General features: G+C 49.7%; 1 protein-coding gene across 1 annotated transcript; it reads right to left on the reverse strand.

Annotated features, from left to right (window-relative positions):
• Positions 1–3,556: 3,556 nt before the first annotated feature.
• On the reverse strand, positions 3,557–19,079 carry LOC118081369 (H-2 class II histocompatibility antigen, E-S beta chain-like). Its single transcript, XM_060271141.1, has 6 exons — positions 18,748–19,079; positions 14,279–14,548; positions 11,430–11,711; positions 11,178–11,288; positions 6,857–6,880; positions 3,557–6,304 (listed from the first exon to the last, which is right to left on the reverse strand). Exons 1-6 carry the CDS (start codon positions 19,067–19,069, stop codon positions 6,291–6,293), a joined length of 1,023 nt encoding a protein of 340 aa, XP_060127124.1. The 5' UTR covers positions 19,070–19,079; the 3' UTR covers positions 3,557–6,290.
• Positions 19,080–19,664: the final 585 nt, after the last annotated feature.

Consider the following 19,664-nt stretch of genomic DNA (forward strand, 5'->3'; position numbering starts at 1 on the left):
AAGAAAAATGTATCTTTTTTTTATGTATGCCACGACGGCAGCGAGAATTTTATTAGCTAAGAACTGGAAATCACATGTACTACCAACAGTTGACGACTGGCAGATGAAGATGATGGAGTTTATGGAACTGGCTGAGATGACCGGAAGAATCCGCAACCGGGGAGAAGAAGCGACAGAAGAAGAATGGAAAGATTTCAAGTTATATTTTAAAAAATATGCAAAAGTAACATATTAAGATCAGAATTAGGTTAAAAAGAAACTGTGGAATGTTTGATAATGTTAAGTGTAAAGGAGTAAAATAAGTTTAGTAAAGGTGATTAAAATGGTGTAGAAATTGCTAAAATTTAATCTGATAAAGAACCACAGTAGACGGGAACCCGAGGGGGTCCCCATATATAATGTGAAGGAAAAAGGAATAAGTAATTTGAATTTGTGTGTTTGTTCTTTTTTTCCTTTTCTTTTTATTGTTGTGTCTTTTTATATTTTTGGGCCTTTTATTGTTTGTTATGTAAAAACTTTTATAAAAATTATTATAAAAAAGGAGGGTAGGAGTCGGAGTCTAGCATTGCCAAGAGACCCCAAGTGGGATGAGAAGGGGCCCCTGAGCAGTGATCCTTCAGTACGGCAACATTTATCAAAGGTAGAATAAATGCAAGTGAACAGGGGCCTCCACAGCAGGTGGGCTGATCCCCAAAAGTCAGAAGTTGGAGAAGGGCTGATCCAGAGGGAAAGGTGAGGGATAAATTGGGGCGTGGGTGGCCTGATCTTTGCAGTCTGTTTTCTTCCTCCTTCCTCCCTCTTGCCTATAAAAGGCTCCTTCTCCCCCAGGAGACAGTCAGAGACCAGCAAGTGCGGCACCCTAAAGGGTTTGGCAAGAACAACGCATTATCTGCCCAGCAACTGATGACCCAGCAGTGTCTGGACCTGAGATTGGCTCCCATCAAGCCTACCCTCCAGGAAAGTCCCCAGCAGGACAACCCAATAGCCCCCCCCCCCCAGTAGCAGCAGCAATTGCAACTATTGTATGCTTTACCCCTCCCCCAACCCTGTTTTTTGCTTCCAAGCAGAAGTGGAGATTGTGACATTCGGATTCCCTCGAAACAGGAACTTTTAAAACAAGTACTGTACTGTAATTAGTTAATTGGAGCAGCTCTGGATTTAAGACCCGCTTCAAATAATTCAGGGGGGGGGTTAGAGTTAAGACGCTCTCTTCTCCCCATTGCCAATTATCATCCCGTGTAAAATGTGAAATCCAACACTCTAATTTCTATTTTTGGTCTTAAATACAAAACTGCAAATGGCAGACCCTTCACATTCCACTACCAACAACAACGTTTGCAAGCCGTGAGCTTGTAACAGCCTCTGCATTTTGCATTTTGCTTCAAAGAGGGAGGAGACAATTTTATCCCAGCACTCAGTGCCCTCCCCCAACCTAGAGTGGGAATTCTCTGCATCTAGCTTTGTCCAACTGAAAAAAATGCTTCAAAAAAAGGACCATTAAATAGGTTGTAAGCATGGCCATAGCCGGGGAGGGGGTTGGGCAGCTGCCCCCAATCAATAAAAACCAATACAAATACTGTACAAAGCAAACTGAGGTTCTGCCCCCCCCCAACAAAAGGCCTGCCACCCCCCAAAAAACAATAATGGCTACACCCACTGTTGCAGGTTATCTGTACATGAGCTTCCAATCCAATAACTGGATTTGCATATTGGTCCTCAGTTTAACAATCCAGGTATTACTTCCACAGAGACGGGCCTTGGCTGGAGCCTGGAGCAGCCAATAGCGAAGGCAGGGAGGAGAAAGAGAGAGAGGAGGAAACTGTGGGTCAAAATCTCTTCGGAACACAAGATGCTCAGGGATGGGGCTGCCAGGGGACAAATTGGGCATGAGAAATGTGGGTTTTGTGGACCCCCAGAGGCACAAACACTTCAGATCTATATTCTATATGGGAGAAAGGAAATGTCCCACCGTAGCTGCAGCATCATGTTTTTATTGCCCACTTGCCAATGTGCTAGATTTCTCCTTGCAAGGAGTGCCAATATGGTTTGGGTGGACATGCAGCTCCTGCCTGAGGCTGGGAAGGAGGCCTCTTGCTGGAAGAAACAGACCAAGAGGAGGGGGGCAAAGGGAGTCCCTGGACAGGAGGGGCAGGATCCAGGCAGTCGGCTCCCTGGGGACAGAAGCAGGACTTCTGGGCCCATAGCACATGTCTCCCTCCCCCACCTCTGCTTCCTTCTGCCCCCTTGTTTCTGGCATCAGAGGAGACGCTGCAGAAAGGTGTTGGGGGGGAGTTTCGCTTCCCCACGCATGGAGGGCTGGAGCAGAGCTCAGCATTCAGGGAAATGAAAGAGGGAAGCTGGCCATGATCCAGGAGACTGAGGTCAACAGGGAGCACAGCAAAACCTCCTCACAGAAAAGAAGCTTCCAGCCCCCCCCCTACAGCAGAGCACCCCCCCCCCCCAGCCCAGCAGCAATGGCTTAAGAAGAATTGCAATTTCAGAGAAGGACCCCCTTGGGATTGGCTGAGATTAATGCAATGGGGCTGGGCAAGCCCCATAGAATACTCCGCTAGAGGAATAGGGGCTCCTTGGCTCAAGGTGGGGGGGGAGATTTCCTTGGAGACGCCCCCCACCCCCAAACAAGGTCTTGCTGGTTGTCACTCCTGACAGTCGAGAAGAGAAACAGAGCAGCCCCCTCCCTCTTGCGTCCCTAGAGCAAAATGGGTCATCTCTTCCTAAGGCCGGAGGGATGAGGAAGAGGAGAGAACATGCAGAGACCCCTCCAAGTCCAGAGCGGATCCTCAAGGCTATGGGGCACCACCCGCAGGGGAGGGTGTGTGTGTGTGTTACAGGTCAACCAAGGTCAGGATGTGGCCCAGTCAGGCTGGCCAGACCTCCTTCATGAGTTGGCTGTGGGGCAGAGACCCAAGACCCCCTTTCCACCCAAAGGTCATCTTTGACTCAGGGCTCCTCTTGCAGCCCACATGGGATCAGGATGCGACCCCCACCCCCAGTTGAAGACCAGCAGCAGCACAGAAGATGTCTGCCCTGAGAAGCCCAGGGAGGGAAGGAGTCACTGCTTTGGGGGGGTCTGTCCCCTCCTCTCCCTATTCTGTGTCTTCCTTGCAGAAATGCCTCCTTCCAAAAGAGTCGCCCAGCAGCTGTTCCTCCCTCCCCTTGGTCAAGGACACCTGCCCCACAGAGCAGAGGGGTTTGGGAGAGGCGTCCCTTCCCTTCTGGGGCCAAGGCTTGGGCAGGGACATCACAGGGACCACCGAGAGACAAGGCCCAGCCTGCAGCTGCTGTGCAATGTTATACCTGCTCCTGGTTCTGCCTCTGCCATTATGTTGTGATCCACTCTGAAATATACGCTTGAAGGGCGGTGTACAAATTTAATAAATAAATGAATACATGACAATATGGGCCCCTGGGAGTGTTTTTCTCCCCTTTCTCGGGACATTTAGTACTGTCCCTCAGTGCACTTTGGAACTCCCTGCTTATTGAGACCAAGAGGCGCCTTCTTCATTCTTCTCTTTTTAATACCTGATGAAAACATTCTTGCTCAGACAAGCTGTCGCGGTCACTCAGACCTGCACATCACGTTTGACGGTCTATTGGTGATGTGCCTACGACAACAAATACATTCAATCACTCACACACCTCAGACCAGGATGTCTTAAAACAAAACAAGATAGTTTATTTGAATGTTCTTATGCGTGATGGTTACGGTACAAGCTTAAACGGTTTCAAATAACAGATTGTTCCTATACCGGCCTAATACCTCTAAATCTCAATTACCGGCCTATTACCTCTAACAATAACTAATATTATCAATCACTATTCTCATCACACTGTATCCTGTCTATCTCCCTGTTTCACAACCACCTCAATATTAACCAGCTCTTATCTTCACACCAACTCTAACCTGACTGACTTCAACCAACAACTCCCTTCAACAACAACTGACTCCAGGGTTGGGGTTTTTATATTCCCCCAGAGCCCTCCCCCTTGGGTTCTTAGGGTTCTAACAGGGTTAACCCTCTACAGCCTGGCTAATTTTTAAACTGATCGCCACACAAGCCGACCCAGATGTTTAGAAAATGGGGGTGATTTTAATATTTTTGCGTGTGTGTGTTTGTGCTTTCAAGCACTTTTGCGGTTTTTCTCTTGGTTTATCTTTTTGTAAAGGACTTGGAGGTGCTGCTTAAGTCAGAATGAAGTGATGTTTAAAATAAAAAAAATAAACTACCCAGTGTGTTTTCCCCTCACCAGCCTCCTGTGGGGATTACATTACCCGCCTTCCCCACTAGCAAAAAGGAGTTTAAAAATGGTTTCTGCTCTGCTGGCTGACACTGTATCCCACTCTTATCCAAAGGAAGGTTTGGGGAGGTTGTGTCAATCCCTGAGGAGAAGTGTGGTGGATAAAGTCAGGACCCACCATGGGGGGCACAGGGTCTCCTTCCTCCTTGTTTCCCAGCCCCCCAATACCAGGGGTTTGGGACCAAGGAGTGGGGCTGGGGGGTTTTGTGGTGGTTTTTGTCTGGACAATCCATCGTGTTTCCCTCTGAGTCTTGAGGGGATCCTAGAAATTCCCTCAGACCTTGGTCAGCCTTGAGATCTCCTGTCCCTTTTCCCCAGAAACAACCAACGGGGCTGAATCCTGGGCAGTTTCAGTGGAGAAAAGGGCGGACGGACGGACATTTTTTTCTCCTCAGAACAGGCAGGGAAATTTGTGAGGAACCTGGGCAGAGACAAGGGAGTCTCTCTCCGCCTGAGGCGTTTCCCGCTCTTTTCTCCTGAGGGAGCCCAAACATGATAAAATGGCTTCCCTGTGGAGATTGGCATCTTTCCCTACTCAGGTCCTGAAGCGTCAAGGAAGGGATGCCAAGAATGGACTCCATGTTCCCTCCTCCAAGGGGCCCACAGTCAGATAAATGAAGGAATAGAAAATTCCCTCAGGAGTTTTAGTCACAGGAGGATTCAAAATATGTGTTTTTTCTCCCCCCTGGAAAGTTCACATTTATGGAAACACTGGAGAAGGCTTTGGGCTCTCCTGAATAGCTACTTTGAAATCTAATTTGAAATTAGAGACTATGCAGTGTGTGTTTTGTCCAGGAAAATGGCTCCCAAATTAGTCCCCCAAATAGACTGGATTGAAACAGACTTTTCTTTCCTGTATTAGGATGTTTGTGTGGTAAAATACCTTGGGCTGTTGAAGGGTTACATGAAAAGGCCTTAAAGAAGTCAATAACCCAAAGGTGGGGAAGTGCTAGACGTAGGACTAAAGGTCACCTTCTTCCAGGTAAAGTTGTGTGGAAATGGGCAGATCAAACCCAGGATTGTCAAGTGTGGCACTCTTTGAATATTGACATTTGAACGAATAAAATAGTTCAAGGACCACAGAGGGAAGCTGAAGAAAATGTTCTTTGGTGCAACTCAGAGGAAATCCTCTCAAGGCTGTGAAAACTGCTTCTGCCTTGAGGTGGGTCAGGGCAGGATCCCAGTCAGAGGGCTGATCCTCAATACCACAAAATAGCAGGATATGCACAAAGAAATTAACAAACTGCTCTCCATGAGGAGATAGAGTCAGCAGGGTGAGGGTGGTGAGTAGGGACTCTCTCCGAAAACGGGACTCATCCTCCATGTCGCAGAGCTTTCAATAAATTGAATTTTCCATGTAGCATTTTACGGAATCGTAGAGTTGAAAGGGACCCCAAGGGTCATCTAGCCCAACCTCCTGCAATGAGGAATCTCAGGCATCCATGACAGATAGCCACCACCTTCCAAGGGAGTCCTTTCCACTTTGGGAGAAGCTCTTCCACTGACTTGGATCAGGAGGAAGAGGATGGGTCCAAATTCCAACAAGGGGAAGATAGAACTTGACATAGTTTTGACAGCTGCTTTGAGTGCAGAAAGTTCAATCCCTAGAAGGGCTAGAAAGACTTTCCATCTGAAACTTCAAGGCAGCCACTGCCAGTCAGTGTGGGCATATTGGACCAGATCTAGCTGCACGGACTCAGAGAAGTGCAAAGAAGTAAAATCAGGTTGTGATAACTTGCAGTCAACAGGCAGAGAGGGAAACACCAAAAGAAACTCCCCCCCCCCAAAGTAATGACAAGCAAGCAACAAAGGAACGGAGGTGGCGGTGGGGGAAACACTGTTGTTCTTGATCTGTGACTCCTTCCATCCACCTTCCAAGGAGGTTTCCACCCTCTGAGCATGGACAGAGGGCAACTGGCAAGAAGAACAGAGCTTCTCCACATCCCAAGATCCTGATGGAGCAGCAAAGTCTAACTGATGAGTCCTGCAGGCAGAGGAGAGAGAGACAAGCCCATCACTGTGGGGAGAAAGGGGCAAGATTCAGGGGACACTCCATAGAGGGACCATCGGAGATTGTGAACTACAATTCCCATCTCCGCCAGTTAAGGGACTAGCAGGGGAGGCTGTGAGGAGGGAAGGAGGCAGCGGGAGGGAGACTTGGCTGGCTTTGGCAGGGGAGAAGAAGAGGAGGTTCAGAAGAGACCAAGGAGATCTGTCTAGATGAGAAAGGGGGAACCACAGACCCTGGACCAAATGTGGCCCCCCCAGGCCAAACGCCAACCCTGCTCTCTTCACTGTCAGCCCTCCTTGACTGTCTCCCAGGTGGGAAAATCCCCTGGAGATCCACTTTCCGGACATGATACTGGAGTGTGTGACTCAGGGGATGGATTGATCCCTAGAAAGCCCCTCCCCTGTTCTGAAGGGTCTGGGGCTGAAAAGCAAGCCATGGCGGGGGGCACCCCAAGGGGACAGGAGAAGGGGGTTGGGGGAGGAGGAGGAAGAAGATGGAAGATGGAAGAGCAGAGAGGAAGGTTACCTGCAGGCTGAGGAACAGCTTGCCCTGGGAGAGAGACAAAAGAATAAAAAGATTCAGTCAGCACCAGGAATCCCCTGAAATAGCTTCTCTAGGATCATGCCACCCCCCAAGATCAAGGTAACACATCACACAACTAGGAACTTTTTCTTTCTCATTGTGTCCTATGTCTTTGTATGAAATAAATATTTCCTTCCCAATACAGAAAAAACCCTGGGAAACATCTTGCCAACTAATCTCTTTAAAGTGGTACGGAAGCTGCACTTGTCGGGATAGGACAGTGTTGTGCAGAATTATCAAAACAGCAGAGAGTATCATTGGTTGTTCTCTCTCTACCTTAGAACATATTTATACCACCAGGTGCCATAGAAAGGCACTGGACATATCAAGAGACTCATCACATCCTGGTCATCTTTTCTTTGAGCTCCTGCCGTCGGGACAGAGATATAGAACAATGAAGGCGAGAACGAGGCATAAGAGCAATTTTGGCCTTAAATGGAAATTCTGGACTTTGAAGTCATTTTATTTCTATTTGTTTATTGTTCTGTATTGTATTGTGCTTGTTGTTGTTGTTGTTGTTGTTTAGTCGTTTAGTCGTGTCCGACTCTTCGTGACCCCATGGACCATAGCACGCCAGGCACTCCTGTCTTGCACTGCCTCCCGCAGTTTGGTCAAACTCATGTTCGTAGCTTCGAGAACACTGTCCAACCATCTTGTCCTCTGACGTCCCCTTCTCCTTGTGCCCTCCATCTTTCCCAACATCAGGGTCTTTTCCAAGGATTCTTCTCTTCTCATGAGGTGGCCAAAGTATTGGAGCCTCAGCTTCACGATCTGTCCTTCCAGGGAGCACTCAGGGCTGATTTCCTTCAGAATGGATAGGTTTGATCTTCTAGCAGTCCATGGGACTCTCAAGAGTCTCCTCCAGCACCATAATTCAAAAGCATCAATTCTTCGGCGATCAGCCTTCTTTATGGTCCAGCTCTCACTTCCATACATCACTACTGGGAAAACCATAGCTTTAACTATACGGACCTTTGTCGGCAAGGTGATGTCTCTGCTTTTTAAGATGCTGTCTAGGTTTGTCATTGCTTTTCTCCCAAGAAGCAGGCGTCTTTTAATTTCGTGACTGCTGTCACCATCTGCAGTAATCAAGGAGCCCAAGAAAGTAAAATCTCTCACTGCCTCCATTTCTTCCCCTTCTATTTGCCAGGAGGTGATGGGACCAGTGGCCATGATCTTGGTTTTTTTGATGTTGAGCTTCAGACCATATTTTGCGCTCTCCTCTTTCACCCTCATTAAAAGGTTCTTTAATTCCTCCTCGCTTTCTGCCATCAAGGTTGTGTCATCTGCATATCTGAGGTTGTTGATATTTCTTCCGGCAATCTTAATTCCGGCTTGGGATTCATCTAGTCCAGCCTTTCGCATGATGAATTCTGCATATAAGTTAAATAAGCAGGGAGACAATATACAACCTTGTCGTACTCCTTTCCCAATTTTGAACCACTCAGTTGTTCCATATCCAGTTCTAACTGTAGCTTCTTGTCCCACATAGAGATTTCTCAGGAGACAGATGAGGTGATCAGGCACTCCCATTTCTTTAAGAACTTGCCATAGTTTGCTGTGGTCGACACAGTCAAAGGCTTTTGCATAGTCAATGAAGCAGAAGTAGATGTTTTTCTGGAACTCTCTAGCTTTCTCCATAATCCAGCGCATGTTTGCTATTTGGTCTCTGGTTCCTCTGCCCTTTCGAAATCCAGCTTGCACTTCTGGGAGTTCTCGGTCCACATACTGCCTAAGCCTGCCTTGTAGAATTTTAAGCATAACCTTGCTAGCGTGTGAAATGAGCGCAATAGTGCGGTAGTTGGAGCATTCTTTGGCACTGCCCTTCTTTGGAATTGGGATGTAGACTGATCTTCTCCAATCCTCTGGCCATTGCTGAGTTTTCCAAACTTGCTGGCATATTGGGTGTAGCACCTTAACAGCATCATCTTTTAAAATTTTAAATAGTTCAGCTGGAATATCATCACTTCCACTGGCCTTGTTATTAGCAGTGCTTTCTAAGGCCCATTTGACTTCACTCTCCAAGATGTCTGGCTCAAGGTCAGCAACCACACTACCTGGGGTGTACGAAACCTCCATGTCTTTCTGGTATAATTCCTCTGTGTATTCTTGCCACCTCTTCTTGATGTCTTCTGCTTCTGTTAGGTCCTTACCACTTTTGTCCTTGATTATGGTAATCTTTGTACGAAATGTTCCTTTCATATCTCCAATTTTCTTGAACAGATCTCTGGTTTTCCCCATTCTATTGTTTTCCTCTATTTCTTTGCATTGCTCATTTAAGAAGACCCTCTTGTCTCTCCTTGCTGTTTTTTGGAAATCTGCATTCAGTTTCCTGTATCTTTCCCTATCTCCCTTGCATTTTGCTTGCCTCCTCTCCTCCGCTATTTGTAAGGCCTCGTTGGACAGCCATTTTGCTTTCTTGCATTTCCTTTTCCTTGGGATGGTTTTCGTTGCTGCCTCCTGTATAATGTTACGAGCCTCCATCCATAGTTCTTCAGGCACTCTGTCCACCAAATCTAAATCCTTAAACCTGTTCCTCACTTCCACTGTGTATTCATAAGGGATTTGATTCAGATTGTATCTTCCTGGCCCAGTGGTTTTTCCTACTTTCTTCAGTTTAAGCTGGAATTTTGCTATAAGAAGCTGATGATCTGAGTTACAGTCAGCTCCAGGTCTTGTTTTTGCTGATTGTATAGAGCTTCTCCATCTTTGGCTGCAGAGAATATAATCAATCTGATTTCGATGCTGCCCATTTGGTGATAACCATGTGTAGAGTCGTCTCTTGTGTTGTTGGAAGAGAGTGTTTGTGATGACCAGCTTGTTCTCTTGACAGAACTCTATTAGCCTTTGCCCTGCTTCATTTTGAACTCCAAGGCCAAACTTGCCAGTTGTTCCTTTTATCTCTTGATTCCCTACTTTAGCATTCCAATCCCCTGTAATGAGAAGAACATCCTTCTTTGGTGTCATTTCTAGAAGGTGTTGTAGGTCTTCATAGAATTGGTCAATTTCACTTTCTTCAGCTCCAGTAGTTGGTGCATAAACTTGGATTACTGTGATGTTAAAAGGTCTGCCTTGGATTCGTATCGAGATCATTCTGTCATTTTTGAGATTGCATCCCATTACAGCTTTTGCCACTCTTTTGTTGACTATGAGGGCCACTCCATTTCTACTACAGGATTCTTGCCCACAGTAGTAGATATGATAGTCACCCGAACGGAATTCGCCCATTCCCTTCCATTTTAGTTCACTGATGCCCAGGATGTCGATATTTATTCTTGTCATCTCATTTTTGACCACATCCAGCTTACCTCCATTCATGGTTCTTACATTCCAGGTTCCTATGCAATATTTTTCTTTACAGCATCGGACTTTCCTTTCGCTTCCAGGCATATCCGCAACTGAGCGTCCTTTCGGCTTTGGCCCAGCCGCTTCATCAGCTCTGAATCTACTTGTACTTGTCCTCCGCTCTTCCTCAGTAGCATGTTGGACGCCTTCCGACCTGAGGGGCTCATCTTCCAGCGTCATAACTTTTATATGCCTGTTGTCTTTGTCCATGGAGTTTTCTTGGCAGGGATACTGGAGTGGCTTGCCAGTTCCTTCTCCAGGTGGATCACGTTTAGTCAAAACTCTCCACTATGACCTGTCCATCTTGGGTGGCCCTGCATGGCATAGCTCATAGCTTCTCTGAGTTATTCAAGCCCCTTCGCCACGACAAGGCATTGATCCATGAAGGGGGTATTGTGCTTATTAGTATTTTAATTCATGTGGAATGTCTTAATTGAGTTGCTATTCTCTTTCCCATTACCCAATGCCCCCCACCCCACAAACCCTCCCCTATTCCTTAGGCTGCCTCTTTTGGGGCTCTGCATTGCCCAGTTGTTGATTCAGGAATTTATTTCAGACACACAAACAGCGAAAAGACCCAAAGGAGATGAATTCCACCTCCTGACTATAAGTGTCTCAAAGGCCCTTCACTCAGCATGGACAGAGAGCCTTTGAATTACTGCTGGGACCAGGAAGCTGCAAGACATATGTGTCCTTACGCTGCTCAAAGGATTCAGAGCCAGAGATGTTTTTGAATTTTAAACTCCAACCATCTCCATACTAGCTGAGGCTCCATTTGAGACACCAAGAGGGACCTCCTAGGAGTGGAGAAGGAAAATAACCCTCTGCAGAGCCTCTGCCTAAGAAGAAGAGGGGAGCCTGGGGCCCAATCCAGCCCCCACACCCCACCCTCCCTCTCCCCCTGGCACCCCACCCTCACCTTTCTTGTTCTTCAGGTAAAGGGCGAGTCCCGTGGCCCCAAAGACCAGCCCCAGCACAATCCCCACAATCCCCGTCCACATCTTGCTCCTGGCAGAGTCCGACTGTGGCTCTGAAGGAAGAAGAAGCCGTGAGTGAGGAAAGGCAGGCCTGGGGGGAGAGCAACCTTGACCCATCTAGTCCCCCAGGAATTCCCCCCACTCCCTTGGGCAGGAGATGAGGAAGGAGGGTCAGGGCTGGGAAGGCGTCCTACCCCATTGCACCGTGACAGGGCCTTCGAAGCTGGCGTGCTCCACCTGGCAGGTGTAGACGTCTCCACGTTCTGGCGTTGTCTCCAGCTCCAAATCAAAATTGAAGGTCCAGTCCCCGTTCCGGGTGAGGCCTGTGGTCCACACTTTGGGCTCCTCCTTCCCATTCCTGAACCATTTGATCTCGATCCCCGCAGGGAAGAAGCGGCCCGCGGTGCAAATCAGCAAAGTGTTGTGGGGTGAAGATTCCTCGTTGTTTGTGGGGGTGATCTTTACCTTGGGCTGGACTGTGGGAGGGAGGCAAGGAAGATTGGGAAGAAGGTCAGAGATTTAGGCAGGGAGGGACCTGGTAGTTGTTTTTCTCTTTGACATCTGATAGGAGGGCGTTCCACAGGGCGGGCGCCACTACCAAGAAGGCCCTCTGCCTGGTTCCCTGCTGTCTCTCACAAACAGTACTTCTGTCTTGTCAGGATTCAACCTCAATCTGTTAGCCACCATCCATCCTCCAACCGCCTCCAGGCACTCACACAGGACCTTCACTGCCTTCACTGGCTCTGATTTAAAAGAGAGGTATAGCTGGGTATCATCCGCATACTGATGGACACCCAGCCCAAACCCCCTGATGATCTCTCCCAGCGGCTGCATGTAGATGTTAAAAAGCATGGGGTGAGGACAGAACCCTGAGGCACCCCACAATTGAGAGCCCACAAGTGAGAGGGGTGCCAAGGAGGGTCCCAGCTTGTGGGGGAGGCTTCCTCCAACTGCAGCCCCTCCTGGTGGCTCCAGAGTCAAAAAGTATCTGCTGAGCATCAGAGTGATGCTAATCAAGGGGGAGCAGGGAAACCTGGAAAAAGGATCTCCCTTCCCCTTTCCCCCTGTTTGTTTTTTGAATTGTTTGTGAAATAGAAATCCTGGAGAAGGTTGCTCTCCAAGCAAAGTTGAAAAGGGAAACGTTTTGTTTCTTTTTTCTTCTTTTGCTGCCCTCAATGTATCAGAGATCAATTAAAAGTGGTGAAGAGATCAGAACACCCCCTCCTGCCCTTTGGGGGAACAGAAGCACTCTGGAGTCTTGCTTGCTTGTGGGTTCAGTGTGTGTGTGTGTGTGTGTGTGTGTGTGTGTGTGTGTGTGTGTGTAGAGGACAATGTACATGTTTGCACCATCTGAATACATAAAGAGGGCACAGCTACCTACAATCTATAAAATACTTTCAATGAAAGAACTGTGATGCTGGCATATGAAGCTATTTGTATTTATCCCTTCATGTCATTTGGAAGGAAAACGTAGCCAATCCACTTTAAATTATTTACAGTGGTACCTCGGGTTACAGACTCCGCTAACCCAGAAATAGTACCTCGGGTTAAGAACTTTACCTTAGGATGAGAACAGAAATTGCAGGGCGGCGGCAGCAGGAGGCCCATTAGCTAAAGTAGTACCTCAGGTTAAGAATGGTTTCTGGTTAAGAATGGACCTCCAGAACGAATTAAGTTCTTAACCAGAGGTACCACTATATTTGCAATGGTTCAGCAGCCATCAATTTTTGAAGGAAACTTGTGGAGTATTTATTCTTTTATTTTATTATTTAGAGCCTTAAACTGCAAGCCTTTAGTAATCAGAAGTCCCACTGAATTCAATGGCACTTATTCCCAGAAAGGCCCTTGCAGAGCCAGGCAGAGGCCCGGGCCAGGTAGACCCTGGGGATCACTGAAGTCTTATAAATAAGTAAGTATATAATTAATTTTCACAAAAGTTATGCTGACAGATAATTTTATTTCAAGGCTTGAACTGTATCTGCATACAAAGACAAAATGGAAAATATTTCATTTTACTGATTGTGAATATGCTGACCGAGTCTCCCTTTAGAATCAGAGGCCCAGGCCAAGTGGCCCATATGCCCCCCCACCCCTGTCTGGGCCTGTTCCCAGATAACTGTGTAAAGATTCTGCGGTCTTATACTGAAATTGTAAGCATTTTTACTCAGAGGTTCAAAAGGACTTACTCTCTGGTATGTGCCTGATCATTACCACAATTTTCATAATAATGATAATAATAATGATAATAATAATAATAATAATAATAATAATAATAATAATAATAATATATTATTATTATTTGTACCCCACCCACCCGGCTGGGTTTCCCCCTTGCAGCCCCCCCCCACTCTAATGTAGTCCAGTGTTGGACTGTGTCCTGGGTTCAAATCCCCCCTGGGCCTTGAGGCTCACTGGGTGTCCCTGGCCAGCCCCTGCCCCTCAGCCTGGCCTCCCTCACAGGGTTGTTGTGGGGATGGGATAAGGAGAGGGTGAACCATAGGCAGAACACCATCTCAAGCTCCGGGGGGGGGGGGGGAATAGTGGGAATGCACAGGCAGTAAAAAGTTTAGTGAACTTTTTCATGTTTGATGTTCTCTTGTGCTTTTAATTCTGTTGGGAGCCACCCAGAGTGGCTGGGGAAACCCAGCAAACTGGGTGGGGTATTATTATTATTGTAATAATACTAATAATAATAATAATAAATCATTGCTTATTATTAAAGTAAATACTGCAATTTTGTGTTGCAAGCCACCCTGAGACCCACAACTATAAGGCGGGGGGGGGAATTTAATTAATAATAAATAACTAAACTAAGACAGACCCCACCCACATTGCAATACACGAAATGCTTTGTGATGCTTCCAGAGACACAGAAACTCTGCCTTCCTCTCTGAAAAGCGGGAGGGGAGGGGGGCCAGGGAGGGGGAGCAGCGACAGGGGCTGGGAGAGGAGAAAGTCCCGTGTCCACCCCATGCTCCCCATTTTGGGTTCTTCCGGGGGGGGGGGGTTCTCATGACGCCCCCCTCCCTGATTCTGGACTCACCGTGCCGGTTCTGGGAGAAGGGCTCATAGATCCTGTAGTTGCGCCGGCAGTAGACATCCAGGTTGGACATCTCAGTCCGCAGGTGGTCCTTGTCCTTGTTCGCTCTCTCAACATCGGGCTTCCCCAGTTCATCCACCGCCACGAACTTCCCTCGGTCGCTGTCGAAGTAGGCGAACTCCTGCCGGTCGAAGAAGTACCTATCTAGGTAGCGGATCTGCTGCGTCCCATTGGAGAAGTGGCACTCGGCCTTCTTTTGGGACAGGAAATGCTCTGCGTGGGGCGCAATGAAATTTTGGGGGATGGAGGCTTCCTGTTCCCGGTTCCCTTAAGGACGCAGCTCCCACAACAGCAGGTAGCTGCAGCTGCCGGGCAGGAGAGAGATGGTCTGTGGATGAGCAGGGAAACCCGCCCCCCCAGGGGTCTACCCAGGATCAAAACTAGGGAGGGGAAGAGAGAGGGAAGGAAGGCAGGAAGGGGTGAGAGAGAGAGAAAAAAGAAGAAAGAAAGAGGGGGGGAAGAAGGATGGAAGGAAGGATGGAGCTCCCGTCTGCCCCCCCCCCAGCTCAGGCTGCTCCTCCCCCCTCCCACATTCCTGTCGCTGGCTGCAGCCGCAGAGGGGGCGGAAACAGCACGATTTCCATAACCCGCAGCGACTTTTCCCCTTCAGTTTTTGGAGGGGAAAAGTGTGGGTTATGGTCCGTAAAATACGGTTGTTGTTTTTTGCTTCTGGAGGGCAGCTGCCCCCCTGCCCCTCACTGGGTATGCCCATGCCCCCCTTCACCTCCTCCCAAAGGAAAGGGAGAGGGCGGCAGAAAGGCCATTGTGGAGGGGGAGCCCCAACCTCCAAGACCTGGGACCCCATGCCAACGTGGGGATTCAGGGCACAGTCCAACAATGGCCGCGTTCCTTCATCTCAGGTTGGGGACAGAGGGTGGTGCTAGGGAGGGGGTTGTCGCCGCGGCACCCCTTGGTGTGTGGAGTCCCGCAAGGCGCAATCCTTTCCCCAATGCTTTTTAATATCTTTATGCGCCCCCTTGCCCAGATTGTCCGGAGTTTTGGGCTGGGTTGTCATCAATATGCTGATGACACCCAGATCTATCTGTTGATGGACGGCTGCCCTGCCTCGGCCCCGGACACACTTACCAGGTGCTTGGAAGCTGTGGCTGGATGGCTACGTGGGAGCCGACTGAAGTTAAATCCTTCGAAGACAGAGGTCCTCTGGCTAGGTCGGGGCGACATGGGGTTGGGGGGCCAACTCCCATCTTTTGCAGGGGCTCAATTGGTACCAGCGCCTTCTGTCAAGAGTTTGGGTGTAACCTTTGACGCCTCCCTTTCCATGGAGGCGCAGGTTGCATCCACAGCAAAGGTGGCATTTTTCCATCTCCGCCGCATCAAGCAGTTGGTCCCTTACCTCTCTCGCCCCGATCTGGCCACAGTGATCCATGCGACGATCACCTCCAGGCTTGACTATTGTAACTCGCTCTACGCAGGGTTGCCCTTAAAGCTGACCCAGAAACTCCAGCGGGTGCAGAATGCCGCGGCGAGGCTCCTTACAGGGTCCCGGCCGCGGGATCACATTCATCCAGTGCTTTACCAGCTGCACTGGCTCCCGGTGGAGTACAGGATCAGGTTTAAGGTGCTGGTTTTGACCTTTAAAGCCCTATGCGACTTGGGACCCTCGTACCTACGGGACCGCCTCTCCTGGTATGCCCTGCGGAGGACCTTAAGGTCCACAAATAATAATATTCTGGAGATCCCGAGTCATAAGATGGCTAGATTGGCCTCTACTAGAGCCAGGGCCTTTTCAGTACTGGCCCCAACCTGGTGGAACGCTCTTTCCCAGGAGACCAGGGCCCTGCGGGATTTGTCATCTTTCCGCAGGGCCTGCAAGACAGAGCTGTTCCGCCTGGCCTTTGGGTTAGACTCAGCCTGACCCCTGTGTTTTTCTCCCTCATGGCTTGGATTTATGGCCTACTTGAAATGAGGCTGCACTTTAAATTTTAATACTGTATTTTAATCTGTATTTTAACTAATTGTTTTTATGTTTTATTGTGGTTCTGTTGGTGTCAGCCACTTATGGCCTACTTGAAATGAGGCTGCACTTTAAATTTTAATACTGTATTTTAATCTGTATTTTAATTAATTGTTTTTATGTTTTATTGTGGTTCTGTTGGTGTCAGCCGCCCTGAGCCCGGTTTTTGACTGGGGAGGGCGGGGTATAAATAAAAATTTATTATTATTATTATTATTATTATTATTATTATTATTATTATTATTATTATTATGGCCATAGCCAGGATTTATTGGGGGGTGGGAATACCGAGCTATCTGCTTTATTTATTTATTTATTTCTCTGAGGAAGTGTGCATGCACATGAAAACTCATACCAATGACAAACTTAGTTGGTCTCTAAGGTGCTACTGGAAGGAACTTTTTATTGTGCTTTATTTAATTTATTGGGGGGGGGGCACCTGCTCCCTGCCCCCATGGCTACGCCCATGCTTATCTCCAGTTTGTTTGTTTTTTAAGTAAGCCCCCTTCCCCCATTTTATTGCCCTACGGCTGGAAGAGGACATGTTGAGGGTGGGAAAGAGACCAGGAAAAGGGCGAGAAAAAGGGTGGGAGACGCTTCTCTGCTCCGAAGGGGGCTTCACTGACCCCTCTCCCAGGAGACCGCCCCTGCGGAAGACCCGGTTTCACTTTCGTTTTCCCTGCCAAAGCGCAGGAAGCGACACCTGTCTACGCAGGAGCCCATTTCAGCAGCCAGAGGACCCCAAGGCAGGGCGGGTGGGTGTGGGGGCTGGGAGAGGGGACCTGCCGCGAGGAGGGGGGGTTCAGGTTCCCCTTTGCCCCAGGTTTGCTGCGGCATCATGGGCATAGGCAGGGAGGGGCAGTTTCCCCCCGAAATCAATAAAGATAAATAAAAATACATAGCAAACTGAGTTTCCCCTCCTAACAAAAGTCCTACCCCCCACCCAAACAAAAATCCTGGCTACGCCCATACCGGAGAGGACGGGAGGCAGTGCTGTCCTTTCTATTGGGCTGACTGCCGTGGTGCGCCAGGCCACCCGGCCAGCAGGGGGCGCATCAAGGGGGCATACAGAGCCGTCCGTGCCTCCGCCCCACTCCTTTTCTGCTGGGCTGGCGAGCGAAGCAGAGGCGCCCCCGCAGGGGACGGGACGGGACAGCCGGCTGCCGGTGTCTTCTCCGCCGGACTGCTCTCGGCTCCTGCCATGCTCAGGCCGCGCAGACGGAGCTCTCCCCGCTTGTTTGCTCACTCTCCAGCCTTTTGTGTGTCGCGGCGGCAAGAGCAGGGCCCACCTCCCCCGGCAGCCATCCGAGCCGAGCTGAGCAGTGGGCTGCATGTCAAGCGAGTAGCAGGGGCAGTAGCTGCCGCCGCCCCCTCTTCCTCACCCTTGGAGGAGGGCCGGTGGGGCGAGACCAAGCAGCAGTCTGCCCCCTGCCCGTGAAGCCCAACTCCGGCAGGAGAGCTCTGGCTTTCAGCTCCAACGGCTGCGCCTGTGGCTGAGGGAAACCTGTGCCTGCCAAGGCGAGGCTGCGCCAGGCCTGTCCCCTCGCTTCCCCCTGCGGTTCCCTAATGCCTCGCCGCCCCTCACTAAAGCAGCTGGGGGAGCCTAGCGTGGGCTGAGGGAGAGGCAAAGCCGCCGCTTCCTGCCCACGGAGGTGTTGCTTGGGGCGAAGCAGTGGCGCATCCTACCGCGAGGCCTGAGGAGCAAGAAGGAGAGACGCCCCGCTGGCCCCTCAGCGCTGCCCAGCCGCCTCCCCTTTTCTGTATCTAGGGGGGGAAGCTGCCCCCACCTGCCCCCTGGCTACGCCCATGCTCTCCATCCCAATCCAAGCAGCCTGAGCTGCTCTTTTTCAGTGGGGAGGGTGTTTCCCCTTCCCTCTTGCCCCTTTGCCCCCAGTGTCCTGGAAGAAGCAAAGATCACTCGTGGGGAAGGAAGCAAGGATTCTTCGACACCAACTTCGCTGAACTAAACCATGTTATTCTGATGCCAGATTAACTACTCTAGTCGTAATTTAAAAACGGAAAGTGTAATGCTGGTGGTCAACAAAAGAGGTTTAAAGTCTCTCAAGGCAAATCTAACAAAATGTAGTATAAACAACTGGGAAACACTGGCCTGCGAGGGCTCCGGTTGGAGAACAGCCTTGACCAAAGGTGTCATGGGCTTTGAAGACACTCGAACTCAGGACACAAGGGTGAAACGTGCTAAGAGGATGGCACACTTGGCAAATCCACACCGTGATAAACTCCTGCCCAGAAACCAATGTCCCCACTGTGGAAGGATAAGTGGATCCAGAATTGGCCTCCACAGTCCCTTACGGACTGACTATTAACATCATGGAAGACCACCTAGGAGGGATCGCCAAAGAAGCCCCACTGATGGGGGTCCCGCTAAGCGGAGTCTCCTCTTCCTTCTCCCCCCCCTTACAGAATCTTTGCTCACCTGGAGGCTCCTCCACGCGCAGCCCCTCCGAAGCGGAGACCACCAGCACCCCAACCCGCAGCAGGAGCCCCCAAAAGTCCAAAGGCGCAGCGCCGGAGCCCCCCATCCTTCTCTCTCTCTTCTTCGCCCCTGAAATGGGACTTTCTCCGCTCAGCCCCGGGGAAAAGTCCTGCCCAAGCCCCGCCCACTCTACCTCCCCGCCCCGCGAGCGTCCAATCCGCCTCCGAGCCGAGGAAGCGTCATCGGTCGCCAGGCAGGGAACTCTCCGCTCTCGGTAGATCTGCAAGATCCTCTTTGCCTTTTCAGCTTCTTCTGATGTCATCGTTGTTGCGTCGCGTGTGAATCAAGATCTTCCGGGGGGTGGGTGGGTGGGCTATAAATCTTAACAGGAATCTGCCCGTTCCATCCACAACTTTACTCTGGCTGCAAAAAATAAAATTTCGGACTCCTTCCTCGAAACAGCGAGATGCGCTTTTCTTTTGTTGCGTTTTAAGCCACTAAACCTTCGTTCCTTCAAGAATCCGGAAAGAGGAAGGAAGTTTCGTGCGTGTCATCACAGGATCATAAGGGTCAGGTCCCCCCAGGGGAAAGCAGACCAGAGAGCCCCCCCTCTTCGATTTCAGGGGGTGGGGATAACTGTCTCCTGAGGGAGCGGGGCTGCTCCCACCTTCGCCCACCAGACTGCATCCCGAGGAGACTTGGCAGCCCCCCACTAAGGAGACCCCCTCCCTCAAATAAAAGTCCCTGCCAGCCCCCAGCGCCCCTTTACAAGAAACATCTCTGGCGCTCGTTTCTGAGGAGCCCAATGCACAAACACGGGGGGGGGAGACAGAGAGGAGCCCCCCCTGCCCATTCCCTGGAGAAGACCCCTCCCCTCTTGGGAATATCCAGCCCCCCTCAAAAAAAAATTAGCTGCC

The sequence above is a fragment of the Zootoca vivipara genome, chromosome 2 (genome assembly GCF_963506605.1).
Source record: "Zootoca vivipara chromosome 2, rZooViv1.1, whole genome shotgun sequence".
NCBI classification, from domain to species: Eukaryota; Metazoa; Chordata; class Lepidosauria; order Squamata; family Lacertidae; genus Zootoca; species Zootoca vivipara.